The sequence below is a fragment of the Mobula hypostoma genome, chromosome 1 (genome assembly GCF_963921235.1).
Source record: "Mobula hypostoma chromosome 1, sMobHyp1.1, whole genome shotgun sequence".
In the NCBI taxonomy this organism is placed as follows: Eukaryota; Metazoa; Chordata; class Chondrichthyes; order Myliobatiformes; family Myliobatidae; genus Mobula; species Mobula hypostoma.
This window is the reverse complement of record NC_086097.1, coordinates 78,685,683-78,713,037: the sequence shown is the minus strand read 5'-3', so window position 1 is coordinate 78,713,037 and position 27,355 is coordinate 78,685,683. Positions and strand designations below refer to the sequence as shown.

The following is a 27,355-nucleotide window of genomic DNA, read 5'->3' as shown; positions in this document are numbered from 1 at the left end:
ACTTATTCCCACTCAAGCTTTGTAAATGGTCTTGGGTCCTCTGGCAAGATCCCTCGATCAGTACTGACTTGGTTCAAGCCAATCCCTATGCTGTTTAAGGCATTATGGACATATGTGTCACCCTTGAATCCTAGGGCTCTTTGGTTACAATCTTTAAGCTGAAATCAGTAACTAGCTTTGATGGGTGTGACATGATGGCTTTGCTGAAGTTGTCACATGATGCGATGCTAAACAGTGATAGTGTAGGGTAATGTAATTGGGAGAAATTTACATAATTCACAACCACTGACATTGAGTTGGGGATTCACTTTAAGAGGCTGGTCTGTCATGATGACATTATTACGTAAGGATTTTGAGCAGGCTTTTGTGTTCAGGTTTTGAATTCAATAAAATATGCTACAGGTTTTATTAACCTTAAAACGTCTCACTTCACTTTATTTGTGAAAACCTTACAGTGGTGACCCTGATGCTCTAGGTCAATCCAGTTGCTTTGAAACTTCTGTAGCTTGGGGAGGGAAATTTTGTTGCTTGGCTTGTACAAGCTGAGGCCTAATTTGCTCTGTGAGAAATCATTGCCAATGACACCAAATCCTACTATGTGGTTGTGTCACTCAGCAATTCCACAGCTGTGAGAGTGGTGAGTCTGCTTGAACACTTGGCTGACCATGATAAAAACCGATCACTAAAAATTCACCTTCTACAGTCTTTTGGACTATTGGAATCTGAGCGTGCCAAACAGTTGCTGTCCTTGGCAATGGTAAGCCTTTGGAGCAAAAGGACCACATGCTGTCTCTCCTGGGAAATCACCATCCTTGTTCTGGTTTCAAAGAGCTCTCAATGCAGCAAATGCCTGATCAAGTTCACGTAGCCCTCAATTATGCACCCATGAAGGACGATAGGAAGCTTGCTAAAATGGCTGATAGTCTACACTTAGTTGGGCAGAGATGCATCATTCCTTCTCCTTTCTTTACCTCTATAAACCCAGTTAGCAAGGCTCCCAACATAAGTACAGCTGCAGCTGCGAAACAGATGAAGCCGGGCCTGTGTTTTTACCACAGTCGTTTTGGAAGTGCTGATTGCCTTGCAGCTTTGACAGTGCCAGTGCACAGAGACATCGGACGTCTGCGAACAGTGTGGATTACAGCTGCCAGGGTCATCTACTGTTCATTATGGAGACCATTTTGAGGTGGCACTTCCGGTGTGACAAGGGTGCTCAAGTGAGTGTGCTGCCAGCATCACCCTTTGATGGCAAGACTTGGCATTGTACGCTGGTCGAATAGCTCTGGGCTTCACCCCTCCATACTGGTCTCTAAATCCAATGGTGGTTGCTGCCCATGTTGTTATTACCAACCCCATTCACAGCGTTAGTTGATCACAAACTCCTGGTGATGCGATGGCCAAAACATCTGACCCTTGGTCTGCATGGCAGCAATGCCACCTGGCCTACATATCCAAGTTCACAACTGATAGACGATGTGTCAAGGAGAAAATAATGCCATGGATGATTGCCTCTCATGGCCAGCCTTTGAGGCTGTGCACATAGGGTCTGACTATGCTGGCATGGCAGCCGACCAAGTTACTGACCCAGGGGTCCAGACTTACCAAACAGCAGTCACAGGCCTGCAGTTGGCTGATATTAAGTTCAGGGAAGCTGAGGTTTGTCTCCAATTGTGATGTCTCAACTGGTCGCCCTCACCCCGCCATGCCCGCAAATTGCAGATGGACTGTTGCATCCAGGCTGGAAGGCCTCGCAGGAAATGGTTGCACTAAAAGCTTGTTTGGCACAGCGTGATTGGACTGCAGCTTGTGTGGGGTGCCAAAAGAGAAAAATTAACCACCATGTTCAGTTAGAGGTCCCTGCGCGATGGTTTGTCAATGTGTACCTTGTTGGTCCTCTTCCCCCCTCCCCTGCAGTTCCATGCACCTTCTTACCATGGTGGATCGTACCACCAGGTGGCTAGAGGTCGTCCCTCCAGCACTGACGATGGCTGCAGTCGTGGCTCAGGCATTCATCAGTACTTGGGTTGCTTGGTTTGGCACCCCATCTGATATTTCTTCTGACCGCGGTCCCCAATTCATTTCAGACCTCTGGGCTGTGATGGCCCAGAACCTTGGAATTAGGCTACATCACACCACAGTGCATCACTTGCAGTCCAATGGTCTACGCAAACAGCTTCACTGCTTCTTGAAGGCTGCTCTGAGGGCTTCCCTGACCGATGAGTTTTGGCATGATTGGCTCCCGTGGGTCCTCCTAGAGCTTAGAACTGCTCCAAAGGAGTACCTGCAGTTGTCCGTGGCAGAGTTGGTACACGGGCACTCATTATGAGTGCCACGGATTTCCTTCCTGATGCCACGACCACCTAGTTGGCCTCTCAACAGTGCTCCAAATTATTAGAGCAATTTTTGGGTTTAGGTCACATACATTTAGCAATTGACTTTGGCTGAAAATGAATTGTGGATTTAATCTGGAGCTCTGAACAATGGGTTCCTAAAAGCTGTGAATCCCAGACCAGGCAATACTGATTAAAATTCATTTGGATGTCTGTGGTGTAGATGTGAATCAGGAGGTGTGAAGGTTGTACATAGTTTCAAAGAAAGCATTGTCCATACGTTGTAAATCTAGAATTGTTCTTTGATGTTTGGCACATAAAATATCGAGCCCCACGTTAGGCCAGCCAGACCTATTGACCGAAAGTGCCACTCTATGATGCCTGCTGTACCTTGTCTTGCGGAAAAAGGAAGCTGTTTCGTATCTCCCAGTACTTTTCTCCAGTGACCTCATTCATGCAACACACCATCCTCAGTAAATTCAGATCCTTTTCATCTATTTTTACCTCCCATCATGGCAGACAGCACTCTTGGGATTCTGGTTGACTTACATTCCACCTCGTTTGTTTTCATCTGCCATGACGCACACCAACATCCCCTTAGGCCCCCTTACAATGGCCTGTTCCATGTTTTGGAATGTGGAGAAAATACTTTTATCATAGATAAGAGGGGTAATCCTGAACATATATAAATAGATCACTTTAAATCATCCCACCAAGATGATGAGAGGTGACCTGATAGAGGTGTACAAGGTAATGAGAGGCATTGATCTTGTGCGTAGTCAGAGGCTTTTTCCCAGGGCTGAAATGGCTAGCACAAGAGAGCATAGTTTTAAGGTGCTTGGAAGCAGGTACAGAGGAGATGTCAGGGGTAAGTTTTTTTTAACGCAGAGAGTGGTGAGTGCGTGAAATGGGCTGCCGGTGGCAGTGGAGGCAGAAACGATAGGGTCTTTTAAGAGACTTATGGATGGATACATGAAGCTTAGAAAAATAGAGGGCTATGGGTGAGACTAGGTGGTTCTAAGGTAAGGATATGTTTGGCACAGCTTTGTGAGCCAAAGGGCCTGTATTGTGCTGTAGGTTTTCTATGTTTCTATGTTTCTAAGATTTGGAGTACTCCACTGCCATGCCCCTGGTTTCACATAATGTCAACGGACCTTTGGATGAGCCATAAGCACCTGCTGTTCCTCCACCCATGGAACACAAGAACCAAACCGGGTAGCTTGTCCGAGCGCCAGACAGTCTCACAATGCCTGTTATAGTGAATTCTGGGGGCGGTGGGGACCCGTGCTAGGTGATGGAATTGGGAGAAATGTACATAATTCAGAACCACTGACATTGAGAAGAGAAGGGCTGAAAGAGGAACCAGAATGGGGAATGGAAAAAGAGGGAAAGGGAGGGTGGGGAATTACTGGAATTTAGAGAAATTGATGTTCATGTCATCAGGTTGGAGGTTACTTGATGACATATGAGGTGTTGTTCCTCCAATCTGAGCAGGGCCTCATTGTGATAGTAAAGGAGGCCAAGGACACACATGTTGGAATGGGAATGCGAAGTATATTTCCCATCAGGTATTCCTGCCTTTTGTGGTGTATGGAGCAAAGTTGCTTGACGAAGTGATCCCCCATTCTATGTTCAGTATCACTGATGCAGAGGAGGCAGCACCAAGAGCAGCAGGTATAGTAAATAACCCCAACAGATTTGCAGGTGAAGCGTTGTCTCACCTGGAAGATTTGGGGTCCTGATCATTTTAGATTATGAGAACACTCAGTTCTCGTTTATTGTCATTTAGAAATGCATACATGCATTAAGAAATGATATAATGTTCCTCCAGACTGATATCACAAAAAAACAGGACAAACCAAAGACTAACACTGACAGAACCACATAATTATAACATACCTGTATAGTTACAGCATAATTTACATAGTAATACCATAATTTGATAAAGAACAGACCATGGGCACGGTAAAAGAAAGTCTCAAGTTCCGATTGACTCCTGAGTCCCCAATAGCAGGCGGCAAAAGAGAGAAGCTCCCTGCCATAAACCTCCCGGCACCGACAGCTGCCGATGCATTGGAAGAATCTGACCACAGCCGACACTGAGTTCGTCCATCCGAAAACTTCGAGCCTCCGACCAGCCCCTCCAATACAGCTTCGCGAGCACCATCCTCTGCCGAGCGCCTTCGACCTTGCCCCAGCTGCTGAAACAAGCAAAGCCGAGGATTCGGGGCCTTCTGCTCCGGAGATTCCGGATCACACAGTAGCCATGGCAGCGAAGCGGGCATTTCAGAAGTTTCTCCAGATGTTCCTCCATACTCTCACGTCTGTCTCCATCATACTAGAATTGTGCATGGTACCCTACTTGACAGATTACAGATCTCATTCACCGAAGAGGCCGAGCGCGCTGTGTCGCGCCGCCATCTTCTCCTTCTCCTTAATTTGTGGTTTGATTTGAGACAGCTCAACCATATCAGTGGGCAATTAAAACAACTACTGGAGTGCCATACAAACCCGAACAAGGAGGACCAAGTCTTGTTTTATCAAGGACATTAGTTAATGATTTGGGACTTTACACAAATCTGATAGCTATGAGGTCACTTTCATTGGTAGCTCTTTGTTATTTCCATATATTTAAAGCTCAATTCTAATTTTAATCCCAAGTAGATTTAGGTCACATTTTGAGGAATATTTACTAGATCCTCTCTGTAACTGGTTTTAATGGGGTAACCACAACTATTTTATCCTCATGCAAGGATGAACCACGTTTGCTTACTCTTTCATATTGAAGCGGTATTTGATGGGAAAATAATTGATTTGTGAATTTAGCTGACACACAATGATGAACTACAAGCTTTTACATCTGAATCTGACAAGATGGAGAAAACTGTAACAGGAAACTTGGGATGAAGTAATCAGTACTTTTTACTGCGAGTCAGCTGGAAGGTGCTGCAGCTGGCTGCTGTTTGCTTTCTGGATGCCTCGGTCCTTGTCCTGTACATGAGTAATGGTATCAATGTCACTTACCAGAAGGTAAAGTGGGATCTACAAAGGAGCACTGTCATGTGGCTTCTCCACTGTTACCTATGATATCTGCTAGGTTGAACACATCTGGATGCTTCAACAGTGGCCCCAGAGGAAAAGGAGGTGACCAGGTGGGGCAATAAAGTGGGACTTACTCTCCCTTTAAGTCATACAGGCTAATTGCAATCAAATAATCTACAGATTCTGATCAATGTAACCTAAATCACCAAATTAATGTTGTTCTTTAAGTTTGATTTCTTGATTGAAGCAGGAATTTAAGAGTACAACAGGTGTCTTTTATAACATTGTATTGTGGAATCCCACTCCTAAGTTAGAATTTTACCAATGGCTTTGCATTGCTTGAATTGTACTTTTTTGTAAAGCCAGCAGTTTGCAATTTTTATGCATTCCCCATTGTGTAATTTCTTAACAGTTATATTTTATGATTTGTTTTTGAAAAGCAAGAAATGCAATGGAGACTCACCATTAAAATTGAGCTTTGAGGTAGCTTACTCATTTAATAAAGATCATAAAGGCATTACAAAGATGATCTGGCCTTATGGCAACATCAAGTTTATTTGTAGAAGTATTTTTGTGTATCACAATTTACCACTTTGCTGTACATCACTGGTCAATTCACAAGGACACCCTCTGAGCTTCCAGTTTCATGTCACTTTAATTCACGTTGTTACTCCCACCCTGACTTCTTTGTCTTTCACCTCCTACCAAGCTCCAATAATGTCCATTGATTGCTTACATATACTTTTACTTTGGCAATACATATACCAGTCTCAAACTCCAGTTTAAACCCAGCATACCCAACACTTCAAGAATAGGCGGTGGATAGGCACAAATGGAGTTGGCTGGATTGAAATATGTCTACTTTAAAGTAAGAGGTATCAGGAACAAGGGTGATGAATTTTGGGCATGGATCTATACATGGGACTATGATGTTGTAGTCATTACAGAGACTTGGCTGTCACAAGTATAGGAATGGCTACTGGATGTTTTGTGGTTTAGATGTTTCAAAAGGCTCAGGGAGAGAGAGGTAAAATAGGTGGGGAGTGGATTTGCTAATCAGGAATAGTATCATAGCTGTAGAAAGGGAGGCCATGGTGGAGGGATTGTCTACTGAGTCAGTGTGGGTGGAGGTCAGAAACAGGAAGGGAGCAATCACACTATTGGGAGTATTCTATGGACTCCTCATAGCAACCTAGACACTGAGACACAGATTGGGAGGCAGATTTTGGAAAGGTGCAGAAATAACAGGAATATTGTCATGGGTGACTTTAACTTCCCTAATATTGATTGGCAATTCTGTAGTGCAAAAGGTTTAAATGGGTAGAATTTGGTAGGTGTGTCCAGGAAGGATTCCTGCCACAATACATAGACATGTCGAAAAGAGAAGAGGCTATACTGACTTGGTGCTAGGCAATGAACCCTGGTAGCAGATCTCTCAGTGGGCGAGATGTCAGAGACAGTGACCACAACTCCCTGACCTTTACTATAGCCTTGGAGAGGAATAGGAGCACATGCTATGGGGAAGTATTTAAATGGGAGAGAGAGAATGATGATGCTATTAGGTAGGAACCTGGGAGCATAAATTAGGAACAGATGCACTCGGGAAAATGTACAACAGAAATGTGGAGTTTGTTCAGGGAGCACTTGCACGGAGTTTTGGATAGGTTTGTCCAATGAGGCAGGGTGAAGGAACCATGGTTGACAAAAGATGTGGAACATCTAGTCAAGTGGAAGAAAGAAGCTTACTTAAGGTTTAGGAAGCAAGGTTCAGACAGGGCTCTAGAGAGTAACAAGGTAGCCAGGAAGGAGCTTAAGAAGGGACGTGGGAAAGCTAGAAGGAGACATGAGAAGGCCTTGGTGAGTAGGATTAAGGAAAATTCTGAGGCATCCTACATGTATGTGAAGAATCGGAGGATGACTAGAGTGAGGGTAAGACCAAGCAGTGATAGAAGAGGAAACATGTGCCTGGGTCGGAGTAAGTAGGGATGTCCTTAATGAATACTTTGCTTCAGTATTTACCAGTGAGATGGACGTTCACGAATGTGTGGATAGCATAAAACAGGCTGAAATACTGGAACGTGTTGACATTAAGAAAGAGAATTTCTTGGAACTATTGAAAAGCATTAGGATAGGTATGTTCCTGGAGCCATACGGAATATACCTCAGGTTACTACAGGAAGTGAAGGAAGAGATTGCTGCACCTTTGGTGATGTTGTCTGAGTCTTCACTGGCCACAAGAGTAGTACCAGAAGATTGGAAGGTGGCAAATGTTGTTCCTTTGTTCAAAAAAATAATAGGGATAATCTGGTGAATTATAGACTAATGAGTCTTATATCAGTGGTGGGCAAGCTGTTGGTGAGGATTCCTAGAGAAAGTTTTCACAAGCATTTGGAGAAGCATAGTCCAATTAGGGATAGTCAGCATGTCTTTGTGGAGGGCAAGTTGTGCCTCATGAGCCTGATTGAATTCCCAGAGGGAATGACAGAACAAGTTGATGGAGGTAGGGCAGTGGGTGTGGTGTATGTGGATTTTTGTGAGGCATTTGACAAGGTTCCCCATGGTAGGCTCATTCAGAGAGTCAGGGGTCATGAGATTCAGGGAAATTTGGCTGTATGGATTTAGAATTGACTTGCCCACAGAAGGCAGAGGGTGATTGCAGATGGAGCGTGTTCTGCTGGGTGGCCAGTGGCCAGTGGTGTTGCACAGGGATATTTTCCGGGATCCCTGCTCTTTATGACTTTTATCAATAACTTGGATGAGGAGGTGCAAGGGTGAGTTAGTAAGTTTGCAGGTGACATGAAGGTTAGTGGTGCTGCGGACAATGTAGAAGGTTGTCATAGGTTACAATGGGACATTGATAGGAGGCAAGCTCGGTTGAGAAGTAAGTGGCAGATGGAGTTGAATATGGAAAACTGTGATACAGTATTCTTCAGAAAGTCAAACCTGAAGGCAGAGTACAGGGTTAATGATAGGATTCTTAACAGTATGGAGGAACAGCAGGATTTTAGGGTCCACGTCTGTAGATCTCTCAAAGTTGCCACAAAATTTGATAGGATGGTTAAGAAGGTGAATGGTGTGTCGGTCTTAATTAGTCAGGGGGGATTGAGTTCGAGAGCTGCAAGGGAATGTTGCAGATTTATAAAACTCTGGTTAGATTAAACTTGGAGTATTGTGTTCAGTTCTGTTCAGCTCATTATAGAAAGGATGTTGGAAACTTTAGAGAGGGGATAGAGAAGACTTACTAGGATGCTGCCGGGATTAGAGAGCTTGTTTTATGAGGCAAGTTTAAGCAATCTGGGTTTTTCTCTTTGGAATGAAAGAGGGTGAAAGATGTTAGTGGTGTATAAGAAGATGAGGGATTGATAGTGTTGGCAGACAGCACCTTTTTCCGAGGGTGGAGATAGCTAATATGAGAGGGCATAATTTTAAAGTGATTGGAAGAAAGTATAGGAGAATGTCTGAGGTAGGTTCTTTGCACAGTGAGTGGTGGGAGTGTGGAACGTACTGCCGGGGGTGGTGGTAGAGATATGAGGGACATCTAAGAGACTCTTAAGGTAGGTACATAGATGTAAGAAAAATAGCGTCTATGGGGAGAAATAAACAGTTGACGATGAAGAGTCTTAGCCTCAAATGTTGAGTGTTTATTCCTCTCCATAGATGCTGCCTGACTTCGTGTTTCTCCAGCGTTTTGGTTGTATTACTTAGGATTTCCAAGATTTGCAGAATCTGTGGTGTACAAGGACACAGCTGTGTCTACAACCGTTCCTTTTCTGTCAAATAATTTCAAAAAGTGTCATACAGAGTTTATAACAAAAAAAATGTAAGAAAATTTGAGGATTATGCAGGAAACATTAGATTGATTTTAGCATAGGATAAAAGGTTGGCATGACATTGTGGGTCAAATGGCCTGTATTGTGTTGTACCATTCTATAATGTAAGGAATGCCAGTCCAGAATTATCGTCCTTCACTTGCTGCTGTAATGAGGGCATTTCAGATATTGTTAGGCCAGAGGCAAAGCTAGAGCACAAGACAGGTAAAGGCCAGCTTTGCACTTTGAAATCACAACCGGTGATATCATTTTCATATTGAAGGAGTCCTGCATGCTCCATAGAGACAGAGAAACCCAGCGGAATAGCTGGAAAAGCTCTGGTAAATATACAAGGGTACATGAAGTATTAATAGTACAGATGGTTAAAAACTGGTCAAGGAAACACCATTTTCAAGAACATCTTAAATGAGGAGACACACTTGGAGAGGTGGTCAGGTTAGAGAGTGGATTTCACTGTTTAAAGCTTGGGCAAGTGAAAGTACACATATACAAATTATAGTTTGCTTAAACCATTAGATGTGCATGAAGCCAGAAATTTGATTTGGTTCTGATCTGATCCCTGAAAATTACCCAGCATAATGTTTGGAAATTTCTGCGAGCCTATGCTTCACTGCTAAGTAGACTCCACCTGAAATATAGTTTCAGATGCTTTACCATCTGCCATTCGGGAACTACCAAATACACAACACTCGTAGGGACATATGGGACATGCTTCCATTTAAATGTCGGACTGTCAGCAGCAAATCGATAAGGCCCATTACAGTTTTGAGCTTCTTGCGCAGATAATTGATCCAGTTGCAAGTCAAACAACTAGCCTCAGCTCACTTTACTTCTTATCAATAAAAATGTCCCATGTTTTTTTCTTTCCTTCTGCAAAAGAGAATATTATCTTTTACTTATGTTGCTATAGTTTCAATTTTCTGAGTTTTAGTTAAATTCTTTACAACATGCTTCAGTAATACTTCAATTTACTTACTTCAATACAATAAGGGTTTTAAATTTCTACAAGTGCCGCCTTTGACAAAAGATAGAACTCTTAGGTCTTTTATATCTCATTTTCCCACACTTACTTACTCATATCCACATATTTCTCCAGCTCGCTTCCACCCAACCTCTCCAAATGATCCACGTTCTCATCAGTCTTCATGGTGGTTTTCGGGAGATAAGAGTTCAAATATAAAGAGTTCAAAGATCATAAAATATTGTTGTCTAATATAGAGGACGTTTTCATTATAAATGCTACTTTCCTATTTGGACCTTTACTTTAGTGGCAATGAACAACATTCCTAATAATGCTCCTTTTAAATAATTTGAAGGTTTTTAATGTAGATGTTGTTTATATATGGTTTGATGGTAAGTCTGAGAACATTTTTACATACATATGAGTATTTTAATGCAGTTCAAGAGCAGCTTGTATAACAGAGCTCTTGTTTAAGAACTAAAGTTAAAATATTCTGAAGTTATATAGAGACCACATTTGTTGTCATCCTGAAGTTATTTTGATGATGCTTTTTATTGCTGAGGAAGCCTTTCCATCATTTGGAATAATTGGCTCTATTCAACAGTTATCTATCAAAACCAATCTGTCTCCACGGAGGTTACACTTGGAGAGTCAAAATCAGATCTGACTTGATGTATCTTCACATTTCCACAGGATTAACCATGCTTTCCCATCATGGTGTCTTGCAGTTTTGGCATAATTCAGCCTTTGTTTAACACTTTTCATATACATTTTGAAGAGGAACATTGAATCAGCACAAGAATGAAAGCAACAAATTTAAATGAATAATTTGCATTTGGTATGTAGTTATTTGCAGCTAATGAGTTGGACTTTGTTAAAAAACTACTTATTGCCTCACCAAAACTGTGCAAACTTGGCACAACTTCATTTTTTAAACAATATGCTCTGTTTAACTTTAATTGTAGTCCTAAAATAATCTCTTGGGCAGTTTATTATTAAATTCAAAGTAATGAATAATTCTTTTTTTTGAAGCATGATGGCCATATTGAATTAACAACAGTAACCAGCATATGTATTGGATATAGATGGACTTCAAGAAAATGGGGACAAATGTGCCAGCAATATAGTCCAGACCAACAAGAAGGCAGGTCATACTAGAATTGTTAATGGGTAATGAGACAGACATTTATTAATATTTTCCAAAAAGTAATCATCATCAATAACATAATGTATCCAAAATCATTATTAGGATTAAAAAGAGGGAACATAACATTAATGCCAAGGATAAGATTTTGGCAAGGAACATGAGAATGATTGAAAGCTGTTGGACAAAGATTTATGATGCAAAATTGTTCTCAGAAAAAAAGACCGAGTAACAGCAAGGTAGTATTCCTAAAAGCAAATTAGAAACAAGGAAGTTAGAGAAGGTATAAATCATTCAGCTATCCAGGCCTGCTTTACCATTCAGTATGATCTTGGCTAATTATCCAAATTCATTCTCCTGTTTTCTCCACATTTTGCTTGATCTCTTTCGTCTTTAGTACTATATCTAACTCCTTCTGTGATATATTCAACAGATAGGCCTCAACTTCCTTCTGTAGTGGGGAGTTCCACAGATTCGCCATTCTTTTGACAAAAACGTTGCTCCTCATTTCAGTCTTAAATAGCCTACCCCACTATATGGGGGTGCTACTTAGGTCTGAAATATGAACTGAAATGAAGCTATGACGTCTCTAACCATCCACGATTACAGTAGTATTTTTATTGCATGTACATTTCTTGCTTAATGCTGCTCCTAATAACTTCACTACTGTTTTAGGGTCTATAAGGTATATATTTCCCACTAACTTTTTCTATCCTTTGTATTTCTTAGCTCAAACCTTACAGATTCCACATTATATGAACTGATATTCTTTCCCACTGTTATATTAATCTTTTCTTTCATCAGTGACACAATTCCAACTCCTTTACTTTTTGCCCTTCCTTCCTAAGTATTGAATATTCCTAAACATTCAGTTCCCATCCTTGATCCTCCTGCTCTCATGTCTCCATAAACCCAGTTATTTCAGACCCATTTATTGCATATCCATTTGCATTATTAATCCATCCACTTTATTACAAACATTCTATACATTAAGAACACAGCTTTTAGCTTTGACTCTCTTGGTCATTTTAGTATTATTTTGCATTGTAATCCTGTTTATTTTTCATCCTTGATTGCTCTGTCTTTGGCTTTAGTTTTTCTCCTTCCTGTACTTTGTCTCAATCCTAATTTCCACTGCTCATGCCTTGCCAGTAGGTTTCCATCCCTCTGCCACTTTAGTTTAAACCTCCTGACCAAATATGACAGCCATCGTTGTTAGAGAATTAACACTAAAGCGAAGGGTTTGGCATTCAATTAATTATGGAAGTACAGCTAACTAGGAAAGATGCAACACTAGCAAAAGAAACAAAAGAGTAGTAAAACATGAAAAAAGGGAATACAAAATGAAACTTTTGAGGGATATCAAGATGACAATTTATATTAAGATTTTATGAGGTTATAAGGCTCATGGCATTTTAGAACTGTAAAGAATGATATTTGTTTGGGTGGAATTAAGATTTCATTAAAGCAGCAGCTCCCAGTGTGGACCCTTTGCTTAATAGTATTGGTCCATGTCATAAAAAAGATTGGGAACCCCTGGATATACCTGAGAGGGTAAATAGCTTAATGTTAATCCTACTTTATGTCACAAAATAAATAATTCAGTGAATTTCAAGATAAACTTCCAAAGACCAAGTTGAATGATTTATTTTCAAAAGGGATTTGTGTTTGGTATTATTTTTAATGAAGGGAACCAATTTGATTAGAAATAAGAACAGAAAGAAATTATCACTGCCAGATGGTGTGTTATGTTGAAAGAACAGATCTGATGAATCTAGTTTGGTGGGTTTGTTGACACGCAAGTCACAGAATAAGAATAAAATATTTTAGAGGTCACAGTAACAAGTAGCACAAGGCAAATGAGTTCAGAGACCTAGCTGGGAGGAAGTAATGAAAGTTCTGTAGAATAATTAGGACAAAGCTCAGGATTAGTAAACAATGCTGCAGAAAATTAGGATAAGGAAAAGTTAATAAAAGTAAATTTCATGAGCACGAAATAATCAAGAAAGCATCTGGGAAGAATTTTATGCCACTAAATTTGTAGCCTGAATGGCCTGTACTGTGCTGTAATGTTCTAAATGTAGAGAGAGTGAGCAAGGGTGACTTGTGCATTCACACTTTTTTTTAATTACAGGTACTACTCTGTCTTATATCCTTTAGAGAGGAAGATCTCTGATACAAAGTCCAGGGACTTGGTGATCTACATCTGGATTCATGCAGTATTAGCCAGTGCTCCAGTTTTCGCGGTGACTAGTGTTTCAGATATCTATGCCATGTCTACATGCAGCAGCTCATGGAACCATTCTTTTGGACACCTGACTTATGTAATTGTATATCATGTCACCACCGTGATACTGCCAATAGCCATGGTGTTCTTGGTGATGATTCTGATTCGCAGAGCTCTCAGTGCCAGCCAGAAGAAGAAAGTAATTATTGCTGCATTACGAACTCCACAGAACATAATTTCAATCCCGTATGTTTCCCAGCGGGAGGCTGAACTACATGCTATGCTGCTCTCTATGGTGCTGGTATTTATTGTTTGCAGTGTTCCTTATGTGGTCTTTGTGATTTATCGAATCATTTTTAATATCACCGATATTTCTGTCTTTTTGATGCTGACAGCCATCTGGTTGCCCAAAGTTTCTCTGCTCACTAACCCATTACTCTTCCTGACTGTCAATAAGTCTGTCCGGAAGTGCTTAGTGGGGACCATGATTCAGCTCCATCGCAGGTACAGTAGACGGAACATCATAAACTCTGGTGCCCTCAGCGATGCCACACTTGAGCCTGGGGTTCGGTCAGGCAGTCAATTGCTTGAGATGTTCCATATTGGACAGCAGCAGATCTTCAAACCTTCGGATGAGGAGGAGGAGGACGTAAATGAGATTAAGTCGCTGGCATCTAGTGAATGCCGGCAGAAAGAAATACCTACTGCTAGTTTGGAGGTGGAGCAGTCTTTAGAGACCAAAGTTACTCCACACGTTAACAATGATCCGGGTGCAGTGCCAGGAGCAACAGCAGCACCTCCAGATTCAGATGCAGTCTCCGACAAGTATGAAATGCAGTTTGGCTTTGGCCCATTCGAACTTCCTCCACAGTGGCTCTCCGAGACACGAAACAGCAAGAAAAGGCTCTTGCCCCCCTTGGGTAACACACCAGAGGAACTGATTCAGACAGCTGACAAGCAACCAAAGTTCAAAGCAGAGCGGAAGATTAGCAGGAACAATAAAATCAGCATTTTTCCCAAAGTGGATTCTTAGTCCTTCGATTTAGTCCAGCAAGAGTGAAGAATGTTTTGAAAACACAGTCCTATCAGTTTCTATAGCACACAGTAACATAGCACTGCCTACACAATATTGTATGTCAAACTATTTTTAAAGCAAATGAAGTACAAGCTACAGACTCATTCTTCAATTAGCAGTGCTCCTGTGGCCAATGATCAGAAGGATTTGCATTTGAACTTCCTTGTTTCACCATCTGAATTGCAAATAGTTCATATTTTGACATGGAAGAGTGAGTGGGAAATACTTTAATCCATTGACATTCAAAAGTGAGAAGTTATTTATTTTCTTATTTTGTATAGGATTGCTTAATCTTACTTAAAATTGATATTCATCTGTATTTGACTTGAATCTGAAGGTGAAAGTAGCAGTTTTTCTGGATGATTTCATCAGCCCTGCTTTATCGCCATCCTATAGATTCTTGTACTGCAGTATCAAATTCAGCCAGAATGCCACATTCTTTTATAGTAATTCAGTTTCATCTGGAACCGAAGGATGAGATTCTTCCACTAATTAGTTAGTATCACTTCTCAAGCCATTTTATCAGTCCTTAAAATGTACTGTTGGAATAAGGGCATTGCTGGTTTGTTTGAAAATTATTAGCCATTCCTGTGTGGCCTGATAATATGGCACTGGGCATTGCATTTTTATCTCTTTGATACAACTCAATGTATTTTGAGAGATCTCAGAGTGCAGGTAAAACTTAACCTTAGTGATTTGGGAGTGAGGTCACACATGGGTCAGGTGGGAGCTGCAAGTTTCATGGTCACAATTATTGAAATATTTTAAAAATCTCTATCTCTTTTGAAATTGAATTCTGATTCTTGAACTGCCAAGATGGAATTTTAACTTGTACAGTCTGCAAAATGAACCCAGGTCTCTGGATTACTGGTTCAATAATAGAACCAATACATAATCAAACCCCAAATTGCACTGATACTCTATAGATGACACCTTTATATTTTCTCTGCACTTTCCAAAACACACATAAAATGGTCTATGGTATGATGTTTCTGTCTGGTACGTACATATATTATTGTTCATGTGACCAAAAAGAAAGAATAGTTTGAACTGCATTGACCAGCTCACTACTTTCAATTAGTAAAAAAAATGCTATCACTTGTTGTTTGTCTATTTGGTAGGTGTATTTTGATTGACTACTCTGTGTATAAACAATCCCATAACATTATGTGGCTGTTACTTTTATTATAAAATAATATAACGGAAAAAATTTGTGCACCATAGTTAAAGTTGTTTGTAGTTTAATTGTGTTTTAAATGTTAAAACAATTTTAATTTTATTTCAATTCCTTGGAGCGATTGACTTGCAGGCTTGAACAAAGTTTATTAAGCCATATGACTGCATATTTTAATGATTTTTATTTATCAATAATGTGCTCGGGAAAGGCAAAAGTTGTTCATGAACCTGTGAAGTGACTTGAGACACTCTGAAAAGATCAAAGATGCTATATCAATCTGAGTCATTGTTGAGACTTCAGCTTAAGAAAAGGTCCAGTTTCTATTCTTATTTGGGAATTCCTAATCTTGTGACAATTCAGAATTCATTCCACCCGAAACAGGAAGTATGAAACAATGGAAATGTAGTTTGTGGGTAAAAAAGGAAGGAAGATAAATACAAATGAGGAAAAGTTGAGATTGTAAAAGGTTTTATGGGAAAATTGCTTTATGAACACTGGAAAGAAATACGAAGAGGTCGAGTTCCTTTATGAAGTGTAGTAGGATTCTAATGGCTAAAACTTTATCATAACCACAGGAGAACATCAGTGGGAAGTGGCTTTAGAATCATAGAGCTGCACAGGACAGAAACAGGCTCTTTAGTCCATTATGTCCGTGCTGGGATAAGAATTCCATTGACTTTTGAGAAATTTTGGGTCAGGTTGTTTTGTTGGCATGCCAAATAGGGGGGAAAAAACTTGGAGATACAGCATAGAATATGTCCTTCCTGCCCTTGGAGCTACACTGCCTTGCAACCCCATAGAACCGTGATTTAACTGTAACCTACCCATAGGACAACTTATGATGACCAAATTAACCTACCCTGTAGTCTTTGGACTGCGGGAGGAAACCAGATGACCCGGAAAACACCCATGCATTCCACAGGGGTGATGGACAGACTCTTTTTAGATGAGGCCAGAATGGAACTCCAAACTCCTCTCTTTAATAAGTATGTAAAATTGAACAGAATGGAAGTACTTGGTGTCCCTATCCCAGACCCTTCCACACCTTCGGGACACTTTCTTCGCCGTCTGTAATGGTCCTACCCGTTATTTCATCCTCCGCGATCGCCGTTTTTTTGACTTTGTCATGTTAGGCAAAGATCGCAAGATCCTACATCTACGGACTCCAGAGCCTGCCGGCCCCGACGCTAGCAGGCATGAACTTCAGATTGCCTCTGCCATTGATCTCGCCGGCTCCAACACCTCAGGGCATACTCAAAACCCGGACTCCAGCAACGACCATGGACACCTTCACAGCGATTGCGCAACCACCAACTGCAACTCCAGCCTTGAACTCCAGGCCGGGTCTTTATGTGCTGCTGTTGTGACTCCCGTCTCCCCTTCACCCACCACCACTCCGCAGCCCCGTCTTCCTCAGATCCCACCGTCAACTCCTGGGCCCTCAGAGGCTCCATCTTCCTCTCACCCCAACCCTCCTCTCTCCACTGACACCCCCAGCCTCCCCCCTCCCCCCTCTGATCCCAGCTCTCAAGATTCCAGCCTTGAACTCCAGGCCGGGTCTTTATGTGCTGCTGTTGTGACTCCCGACTCCCTCAGATCCCACCGTCAGCTCCTGGGCCCTCAGAGGCTCCATCTTCCTGTCACCCCAACCCTCCCCTCTCCATTGACACCCCCAGCCTCCCCCCTCCCCGCTCTGATCCCAGCTCTCATCCGTGCCGGGTCTTTACCATCCCCTCCGACCTTCAACTGTCGGAGGCAGAACGCTCTGTTCTCAGTAAGGGCCTCACGTTTGTCCCCCTTCGCCCACACCTCAGCGAGTTCCGTGTTCGCCATGATGCGGAACTTTTCTTCCGCCGTCTCCGTCTCCGAGCCTACTTCTTCGGCAAGGACTCTTCCACCCCCACCGATGACCCCTTCTCCCATCTTCAACCCTCCTCTTCTTCATGGACACCCCGCTCTGGTCTTCTGCCTGCTCTGGATCTCTTTATTGCCAACTGCCGACGGGACATCAACCGTCTCGACTTCACCGCACCTTGTCCCCATTCCAACCTCACTCCTTCGGAACGCTCTGCTCTCCACTCCCTCCGCACTAATCCTAACATTATTATTAAACCCGCCGATAAGGGGGCTGCTGTTGTAGTCTGGCGTACTGACCTCTACCTTGCCGAGGCACAGCGACAACTCGCGGATACCTCCTCTTATTTACCCCTCGATCGTGACCCCTCTAAGGTGCACCAGGCCATTGTCTCCCACACCATTACCGACTCTATCCGCTCTGGGAATCTCCCATCCACTGCTACCAACCTTATAGTTCCCACACCCCGCACTTCCCGTTTCTACCTCCTACCCAAGATCCACAAACCTGCCTGTCCTGGCCGACCTATTGTCTCAGCTTGCTCCTGCCCCACCGAACTCGTTTCTGCATACCTCGACACGGTTTTATCACCCCTTGTTCAATCCCTTCCGACCTATGTTCGTGACACTTCTCACGCTCTTAAACTTTTCGATGATTTTAAGTTCCCTGGCCCCCACCGCTTTATTTTTTCACCATGGATGTCCAGTCCTTATATACTTCCATCCCCCATCAGGAAGGTCTCAAAGCTCTACGCTTCTTTTTGGATTCCAGACCTAATCAGTTCCCCTCTACCACCACTCTGCTCCGTCTAGCGGAATTAGTCCTTACTCTTAATAATTTCTCCTTTGGCTCCTCCCACTTCCTCCAAACTAAAGGTGTAGCTATGGGCACCCGTATGGGTCCTAGCTATGCCTGCCTTTTTGTTGGGTTTGTGGAACAATCTATGTTCCGTACCTATTCTGGTATCTGTCCCCCACTTTTCCTTCGCTACATCGACGACTGCATTGGCGCTGCTTCCTGCACGCATGCAGAACTCGCTGACTGTATTAACTTTGCCTCCAACTTTCACCCTGCCCTCAAGTTTACCTGGTCCATTTCCGACACCTCCCTCCCCTTTCTAGATCTTTCTGTCTCTGTCTCTGGAGACAGCTTATCCACTGATGTCTACTATAAGCCTACTGACTCTCACAGCTATCTGGACTATTCCTCTTCTCACCCTGTCTCTTGCAAAAACGCCATCCCCTTCTCGCAATTCCTCCGTCTCCGCCGCATCTGCTCTCAGGATGACGCTTTTCATTCTAGGACGAGGGAGATGTCTTCCTTTTTTAAAGAAAGGGGCTTCCCTTCCTCCACTATCAACTCTGCTCTTAAACGCATCTCCCCCATTTCACGTACATCTGCTCTCACTCCATCCTCCCGCCACCCCACTAGGAATAGGGTTCCCCTGGTCCTCACCTACCACCCCACCAGCCTCCGGGTCCAACATATTATTCTCCGTAACTTCCGCCACCTCCAATGGGATCCCACCGCTAAGCACATCTTTCCCTCCCCCCCTCTCTCTGCATTCCGCAGGGATTGCTCCCTACGCAACTCCCTTGTCCATTCGTCCCCCCCATCCCTCCCCACTGATCTCCCTCCTGGCACTTATCCGTGTAAGCGGAACAAGTGCTACACATGCCCTTACACTTCCTCCCTTACCACCATTCAGGGCCCCAAACAGTCCTTCCAGGTGAGGCAACACTTCACCTGTGAGTCGACTGGGGTGATATACTGCGTCCGGTGCTCCCGATGTGGCCTTTTATATATTGGCGAGACCCGACGCAGACTGGGAGACCGCTTTGCTGAACATCTACGCTCTGTCCGCCAGAGAAAGCAGGATCTCCCAGTGGCCACACATTTTAATTCCACATCCCATTCCCATTCTGACATGTCTATCCACGGCCTCCTCTACTGTAAAGATGAAGCCACACTCAGGTTGGAGGAACAACACCTTATATTTCTTCTGGGTAGCCTCCAACCTGATGGCATAAACATCGACTTCTCTAACTTCCTCTAAGGCCCCACCTCCCCCTCGTACCCCATCTGTTACTTACTTTTTTGCACACATTCTTTCTCTCACTCTCCTTTTTCTCCCTCTGTCCCTCTGAATATACCTCTTGCCCATCCTCTGGGTCACCCCCCCCCTTGTCTTTCTTCCCGGACCTCCTGTCCCATGATCCTCTCGTATCCCCTTTTGCCTATCACCTGTCCAGCTCTTGGCTCTATCCCTCCCCCTCCTGTCTTCTCCTATCATTTTGGATCTCCCCCTCCCCCTCCAACTTTCAAATCCCTTACTCACTCTTCCTTCAGTTAGTCCTGACGAAGGGTCTCGGCCTGAAACGTCGACTGCACCTCTTCCTACAGATGTTGCCTGGCCTGCTGCGTTCACCAGCAACTTTGATGTGTGTTGCTTGAATCTCCAGCATCTGCAGAATTCCTGTTGTTTACAGAATGGATTGGTTTATTTTATTAAAATAATTACATTTTAATAATTACAGATAAACTTACTAGGTGTGTTTGGGGAGGGTTGAGAGGGGCAGTGTTTGGGAAACAGTATGCAAATTGTACATTACTTTTGACAAGTCCATTTAAAAAATTATTTTATTGAATTTTAACATAGGGATTATTGCTTGAAAACATTCTGTTTGTCAATATATGCATTAATGCTAAAGAAATTCCATCATCATTCTAATGAAATAATGGGGCAGTTCATCTGCTTAAAGCTGGCAGATCTGAGAGAAACCTGGGCAGAAACCTGGAAATCCCAAGGGCAAACTGGAGTGCAGCCTTCCACAATGCTGGTCCCAAATCCTGGATACCTGGATAATACCTGTAGTCTTACTGTGAAGATATGTTTCTCAGATCCTCAGCCCAGAAACATTTTCCCTCTGAGCCTGGAGAAAGAACAGCAGCCACATTAAAATTTTTGGGTGTATATTCCTGTCTGCAGATGGTAAGATGATCATTTTCTTTGATTCAGTTCAGTTAATTTAATTATTATGTGTGTGCACCTACCAGCGTCTTCATATTTAAGCAACTTTATTTTTTAATTGTAGGTGTTTAATCATGCCTAGGTATAGTAGAGTATTTGTGACATTAGGGAATTCCATCAACATTGAATCTCACTGATAGGTGGTGAGTCTGGGATGGGGCTTCACCAACTTTCAAAGACGTACTGGAGGCAAAGCTATCATGGCATCTTGAGTTTTGCTGTACCACAGCATTCAGCTGGATTATGGCCTCCCACAGAAGACGGTGCCAAGGACCATGCTGGGTGAGAGAGTGTGGCCCAAGGGTAAGTGTGTGCCAAATCCAGACAACAGAGCTTCCAATCCAATATGTGCTGTGAAGTACGGAATAGTGATTTTTTTTTGGTTCTATAGCACAGCGGTGAGATAGAAGGGGATTGATTATGTAGTAGAGAGATAAGGGAGTACACTACAGGGGTAGTACCAGGCAGTTAAAGTCTGCAGCAGGTTCAAACCAGACCAAGCCATGAACTGCAGGTTAAAGTCAACTGTAGTAAATGTGCCTGGTTGCCAACCTAAAAACAATCCCATAAACTCCAGGATAGCATCTTGCCTTTGTACATATTAGGTAAAAGTAGAACTGCTCACACTCACGTAGTACACAAAGCACTGAAACTAGAAAGCTCACTACCACATAGGCACTGAAGCTTGACACTGCAAAGGGGTTATGTCACACTATGGTATACAGAGCACATGCCAGGTTGGGATGGCGGCGGATGACGGGAGGAAGTATATAAGAAGTATAAAAATAATGAAAACTTTGGATTGGGGAGCATTTGTTCCAATATGAGTGACTTTCTTGCTGACAACAGCTTGTAATAAAGAGAAGTTTGTTCTGAAGGTAAACTGCAGAATGCGTGTGAATTCTTCCCGTTTACATACTGATTACAGTTGATTCTGCTTGAAGGAAGTAAAGGTGTTCGAAGAAGTTTAATTTCTATTCTTGTCACATAAACTCTGTTTAGTGTTCTAATGCAAATTTTTCAATTAGTTTTATTCTGAGGAAAAATATTCACTTAAGAAGGAAGAAACCTACAAGAAGTTTAAAGTGACCAAAGCCAGCATAAGATAGGATGTAAATTGCCAAAGTGGAGGCAAATATTAAATTTCAATAACAAAAACTGCTTAGAAATAAAATGATGCCTCTCAAATAATCTTGTTGGACCAAGGCCTATTGATTGCATTTCAACTTTGTTGCTTTAAGATAAACAGAAAAAAATTGTGCTTTAAGTATTGAAACTTACTTAAGTCATTGTGATTTTCTTAACAGATCAATATTTTACTAGTTATTTGTATTTTTGCAAGAGAATAGATTGATCAACTTAAGTTTTATAACAATCAATTTCTGACGTAAGGGCAATGAATCGTAATATTTTCCTTATTGAAGATTTGTGCTGCTTTTGAGAGCTTCTTAACTTTCAAATCATCATGTCATGCAAAGGCTGACTTACTAAATTGCCCAATGGCACTGTATTTACAATAGCATTAATCAGTAATTTAATTCTGGAATGTGTCACTGTTACTCAACTCGAAGAATGCATCCAGCCAGATTTTAGGCAGTGATCTGCAAGCTGTATTTCCCAAAAAAATTAGAAATAGAAGCATGATATTTTTTACACTTTAATGTACACTGGTCAGCAAATTTTCATAAGATTTTAAATATGTATCAAATTAAATTATAACTTTAACTTAATATTACAAGAACAGTGACTTTTTGTTCTGCCAGAATGTTAGATCTCTGTTTCCCTGTCATTAATTGAAAAATCCAATTTAAACATATGAAGTGTGTACTAACAATTTTTTATTGGGTTCCACTTTGGATATTTTTTTAGCCTGTATCATTTTTCTCTGGTTGTGTTGTATTTGATTTGTAGCTACGTTTCAAAGATCACAAATTAAAATACTTTATTATGATTGCTTTTAGGTCTTAAAAACGTCCAGCTTATTATTTATGCTGTGGACCTTGTATTTATTTTATTGTCTTTGGAGAACCAACACGTCTGTTTTTCACTGCCTTTAGCAATAGGGAAAAAAGAACATCCACATCTCAAAGACTTCATAGTGGCCCAGTTGAAGGAAAATCTCTGCTTCTAATGTCTCCTTGAACAATCATTAATTTAGATATTCAGTGAGCTGAATTGGGATTTGGCTGAGGTTGACTGGCAGGCAAAACAGTAAGTCAATAATTGGAGGATTTTAAGAGAGTAAAAAGAATGTGTACAGACTAGACACACATCTACAAAGGTGAAGGAAAGATGTCCAAAGGTGGAACTCCCCGAATGAATGGCAAAGTTGTATTTAAAATGAATCAGGTTCATTTTCCTTGTTTGTAATAACAGCAGAAATATAAGTTTATTTGCAAAAAAGTGCAAGAAAAACTGAAAAAATGGTAAATTATATTTATAAGAAAGATCAGCAGGCAACATAAAAGGTAATACTGAAATACTTTATAAAGATACAAAGAATAAAACATTAACCAAGGAAAAAGTTACTGAAGATAGGACAGTAGATTTTGTTTAAGCTTCATAAGAATGTTTTATAAATTGCTCCATTCAAGACCAATGACAAATTAAAGCACAGTGGATGAAAGATGTAGTGGCAGCCTTGATATGGTTTCTTCTTTATTGAACTGCAGAGATTGTGATATCTCTTTGCAAAGAACCTGCACAGGATTGCTTGCTTCTTTAATTTAATATCCCACTCCCACTCTTGTCATGGTCCGGCCCGCGAAGTCCGCATTCCAGTTCACGGTCCAGTCCATCGTTCCTTATTCCAGGTTTTCCAGTTTTCCCCTGTCCTGTTGTGCACCTAAATTGAGGCACATGATTACCATTTTGAACTGGCTACATAAACAGCTCCTGGGTTCAGCTTCAGTTGCTGGACTGTTCCCTTCCCTTCTTTTTCCTTCCGAAGCCTTGGCCTGAAGACTTGTCTGCAATCTCGCCTGTATTGCTGTCAAGTTCTACTGCCGGAGCAAGACTGGAGCCTTGCTGTGACTAGATAAGGAACTGTCTTTCATTGTTTGGAACTGTCTCTTTGTGTCCTTGCATTCGCTAAGTAGGTTCGGCCGTTTGCCACTACCTTGAGTTGGGAACTGTCTCTGTGTCCAATCCTTTGCTAGGTAGGTCCGGCTGTTTGCCGCTACCTTGTGTTGAGAACTGTCTCATCGCGTTCAGCATTCTGTGTATGAGACCCGGCCCTACGTCCTGTTCCCAAGGAGTGGTCCCGGCTCTGTGTTCTGGGTTGCCGGCCTCCCCAAGACCAAGGCTCTGGGTTACCTGCCTCCCCAAGACCAAGTCAAGGCATCATGTTCTCAACCTGTCCATGTGCCTCACCCAACCCTGGAGTACCTCGTCCAGCCCCGTGCTGGGGTTCCCTCATCCTGTCCAGGAGTCTCTCATTCTGTCCAAGTCAAGGCTTTGTGTTCTCGTCCTGTCCATGTGCCTTGTCCTGTGCAGGAGTTCTATGTCCTGTTCTGTAGCCACGTCCTGTCCTTGCCAACATCCTAGTTCCGAGTCCCAACCAAGACCCAGGTTCTGGGTCCTTGTCCGGGCTCTGGTTCTGGAGTTCTGTGTCACTAGTCCAGGCTCCTTGTTCCTAGTTCCTTGTCTGGGTTCTGTGTTTCTTGTCCATGTCCTAGCCCAGGCCCTGCATCCTAGTCTCATCCAGGGCCTGTGTCAATGTCCAGTGTCCTTTCTTCCCCACTTCCTTTGCTTTCTTGACACTCTGAGTCCTGTTCCTAGTACTTCAGTGTCTGTGTGTTGCATTTGGGTCCGCCACCAGCATCCCCGTTATGACAACTCTAACCAAGCAGTGGTCGCAGGCTTAGGAATACTACCATGTCTTCTGTCCTGACATGATGCAGTACTCTGAATTCAATATAAAATTCTCCAATTATACATAATTGACTTTTTTTCTATCTGTATCTTAACTGACAGATTCTGCCTGCCATAATTTTAGCTCAGTTTTTCTCTTTTGATTTGTGTAGTTTGGTCTACAGGGCCTATCCCATAGCACTGCTATTTGCAACGCAGCACAGGAAAAGAAGTATAATAGGTTCACGTCATTTGGCCTTTCCTATCTAAGATATTTCTTTATTCTTCCCATCCTTCCTCACCTTCTCAGCAGCTTAAAACTATTTTTTCTCCTTTTCCAACTTTTGACAAAGAGTCTCAGATCTGAAACACTAACTGTTTCTTATTCCACAGATGCTGCACGAACTGCAGAAAAGTTATTTTAATTCTAGCAGGTTTTAGCTCCAGTTGCCTCTCCTGCTTGTTAATGCTGTTGCAATTACTTTCTTTCTCCTGTTTTAGCTGGTGAGTCAACTGTCAACTCTCATCATTTTTTTGTTGTAGTCCTGTGCTACAATAAACATTTGATAGATGATTTGAATAAGAATGTATTTTTTCTTAATACTTTGAAAACTTTATAGGTATAGAGTAAAAGAATGATTCATCATGGCAATGATCACTTCAGCCCACCATGTCCATACTGACTGTCAATCTGGAGGATTGACTGGAGGAGCAACACTTTATACTCCAGCTGGTTAGCCTCCAACCTGATGGCATGAACATCGATTTCTCGAACTTGCAGTAATTGGTCCCCCCCCCTTCACCATTCCCCATTTGTTTCCCTGTCTCACCTTGTCTCTTTACTTGCCCATCACCTCCCTCTGGTGTTCCTCCCTCTTCTCTTTCTTCCATGGTGTTCTGTCTTCTCCTATCAGATTCCCTCTTCTCCAGCCCTTTATCTTTTTCACCAATCAACTTCCCAGCTCTTTACTTTACCCTCTCCCCAGTCACGGTTTCACCTATCACCTGCCATCTTGTACTTCCTCCCCTCCCCCTACATTCTTACTCAGACTTCTCCCCTTTCTTTCCAGTCCTGATGAAGGGTCTCAGCCCAAAATATTGACTGTTTACTCTTTTCCATAGATGCTGCCTGGCCTGCTGTGTTCCTCCAGCATTTTTGTGTGCATTGCTATTGAACCTTTGTCTATAACTCAAATCCTCAAGCCCTAGCAACACCTAAGGACATATGTAAGATTAAGAGCTTTAGTGGGACCTGAGTGTGGTCAGTATATAGAACAAGCTGCCATGGGAAGTAGTTGAGGCAGGTACATTAACATTTAAAAGGTGCTTGGGCAGGTACGTGGATTGATAATGAACTTGGTCAGCACTGACTAGTTGGGCCAAAGGGCTCATTTCCATGCTGTATGACTCTGTAAATCAATGATGCTAAAACAGCCCTGTAAGTTTTCCCTACGTTCTTTCAGGTTTATTGATATCTTTCCAGTAGGTACCAGAATTCCACACAATACTCCAAGTTTGTCTTCATTAAAGTCTTATAAAAATTCAACATAACATCCCAGCTCCTGTACTTAGTAGTCTGATTTATGAAGGGCAATGTGCCAAAAGCTCTTTTTGCAACTCTATCTACCGGTGGTGTCACTGTCAAAGAATTATGGATCTGCATTCCCAGATCCCTTCACTGTGTAAATCCTACTGTTTTTCCCTCCCAAAGTGCAACTCCTCACACTTGCCTGCATTAAATTCCATCTATAATTTTCAGCCTATTTTACCTGCTGGTTCAGCTCACACTGCAAGCTTTGCTGGCCTTCCTCGCTGTCCACTACTCCCCCAGTCTTGGTGTCATCCACAAATTTACTTATCCAGTTTACCACATTATCGCCTAAGTAATTTATAGAGATGACAAACAACAGCAGACCTGGCACTGATCCCTGCGGCACACTACTAGTTACAGGGCTCCAGTCAGAGAGGCAACCATCTACTATCCCTCTCTGTATTCTCTTGTTAAGCCAATCATGAGCCTAGTTTATGACTTCATCCTGAATGTCAATCATTTGGACCAACTTTCCATGTGGGACTTTGCTAAAGTCCATGTAGACAACGTCCAGTGCCTTTTGTTCCTCATAACCTCCTCAAAAATCTCTACAAGAATGGTTAGATGTGACCTACCACACACAAAGCCAGGTTGATTACCCCTAGTTATGTCCTGTCTATCAAAATACTTACAGTATATATCTTCGTAAACATGAGGAATTCTGCAGATGCTGGAAATTCAAGCAACTTTGTGTGTTACAGTATATATCTTGTCCTTTGTAATACATTTCAATGATTCACTCATAACTGATGTCAGGCTCACTGGCTTATAACTTTCAGCTTATCCTTACAGACTTCCTTAAACAATGGAACATTTGTTGTCCTCCAGTCCTCTGCACCTTGTTGTGGCTAAGGATGTTTTAAATATCTCATCTAGGGCCCCTGCAATTTCTTTATTAGCCTCCTGCAAGGTCCAAGGGGACACCTTGTCAGGCTCTGGGGATTTACCTACCCTAACTTGGCTCAAGGTAGCAAGCATCTTTTCCGTAATCTGGATATGGTCTATAACCTTTACTACTTTATTTTGCCTCTGTTCTGTAGACCCTGTGCATGTTTCCTAAGTAAATAGACATGCAAAAAAAAAACTCCCCTGTATCTTTTGGATCCATGCATAGATGAACATAATGATTGGGATTCTCTTTCACCTTGGCTGCAACGTTATGTCATGATTTCTCTTCTGTGTTCTCTTGCATCTCGTATATTCCCAAGTGTCTCATAGGATCTGGACTGCCTCTACTTGA

General features: G+C 42.3%; 1 protein-coding gene across 1 annotated transcript in view; it reads left to right on the top strand.

Annotated features, from left to right (window-relative positions):
- gpr176 (G protein-coupled receptor 176) overlaps positions 1-15,816 on the top strand; it is a 67,505-nt gene extending 51,689 nt beyond the window's left edge. Inside the window, exon 3 of the mRNA XM_063051220.1 lies at positions 13,442-15,816. Coding sequence (XP_062907290.1) covers positions 13,442-14,567 — 1,126 coding nt within the window. The 3' untranslated portion in view covers positions 14,568-15,816. The remainder of the gene's footprint in view (positions 1-13,441) is intronic.
- The last annotated feature ends 11,539 nt before the right edge of the window (positions 15,817-27,355 follow it).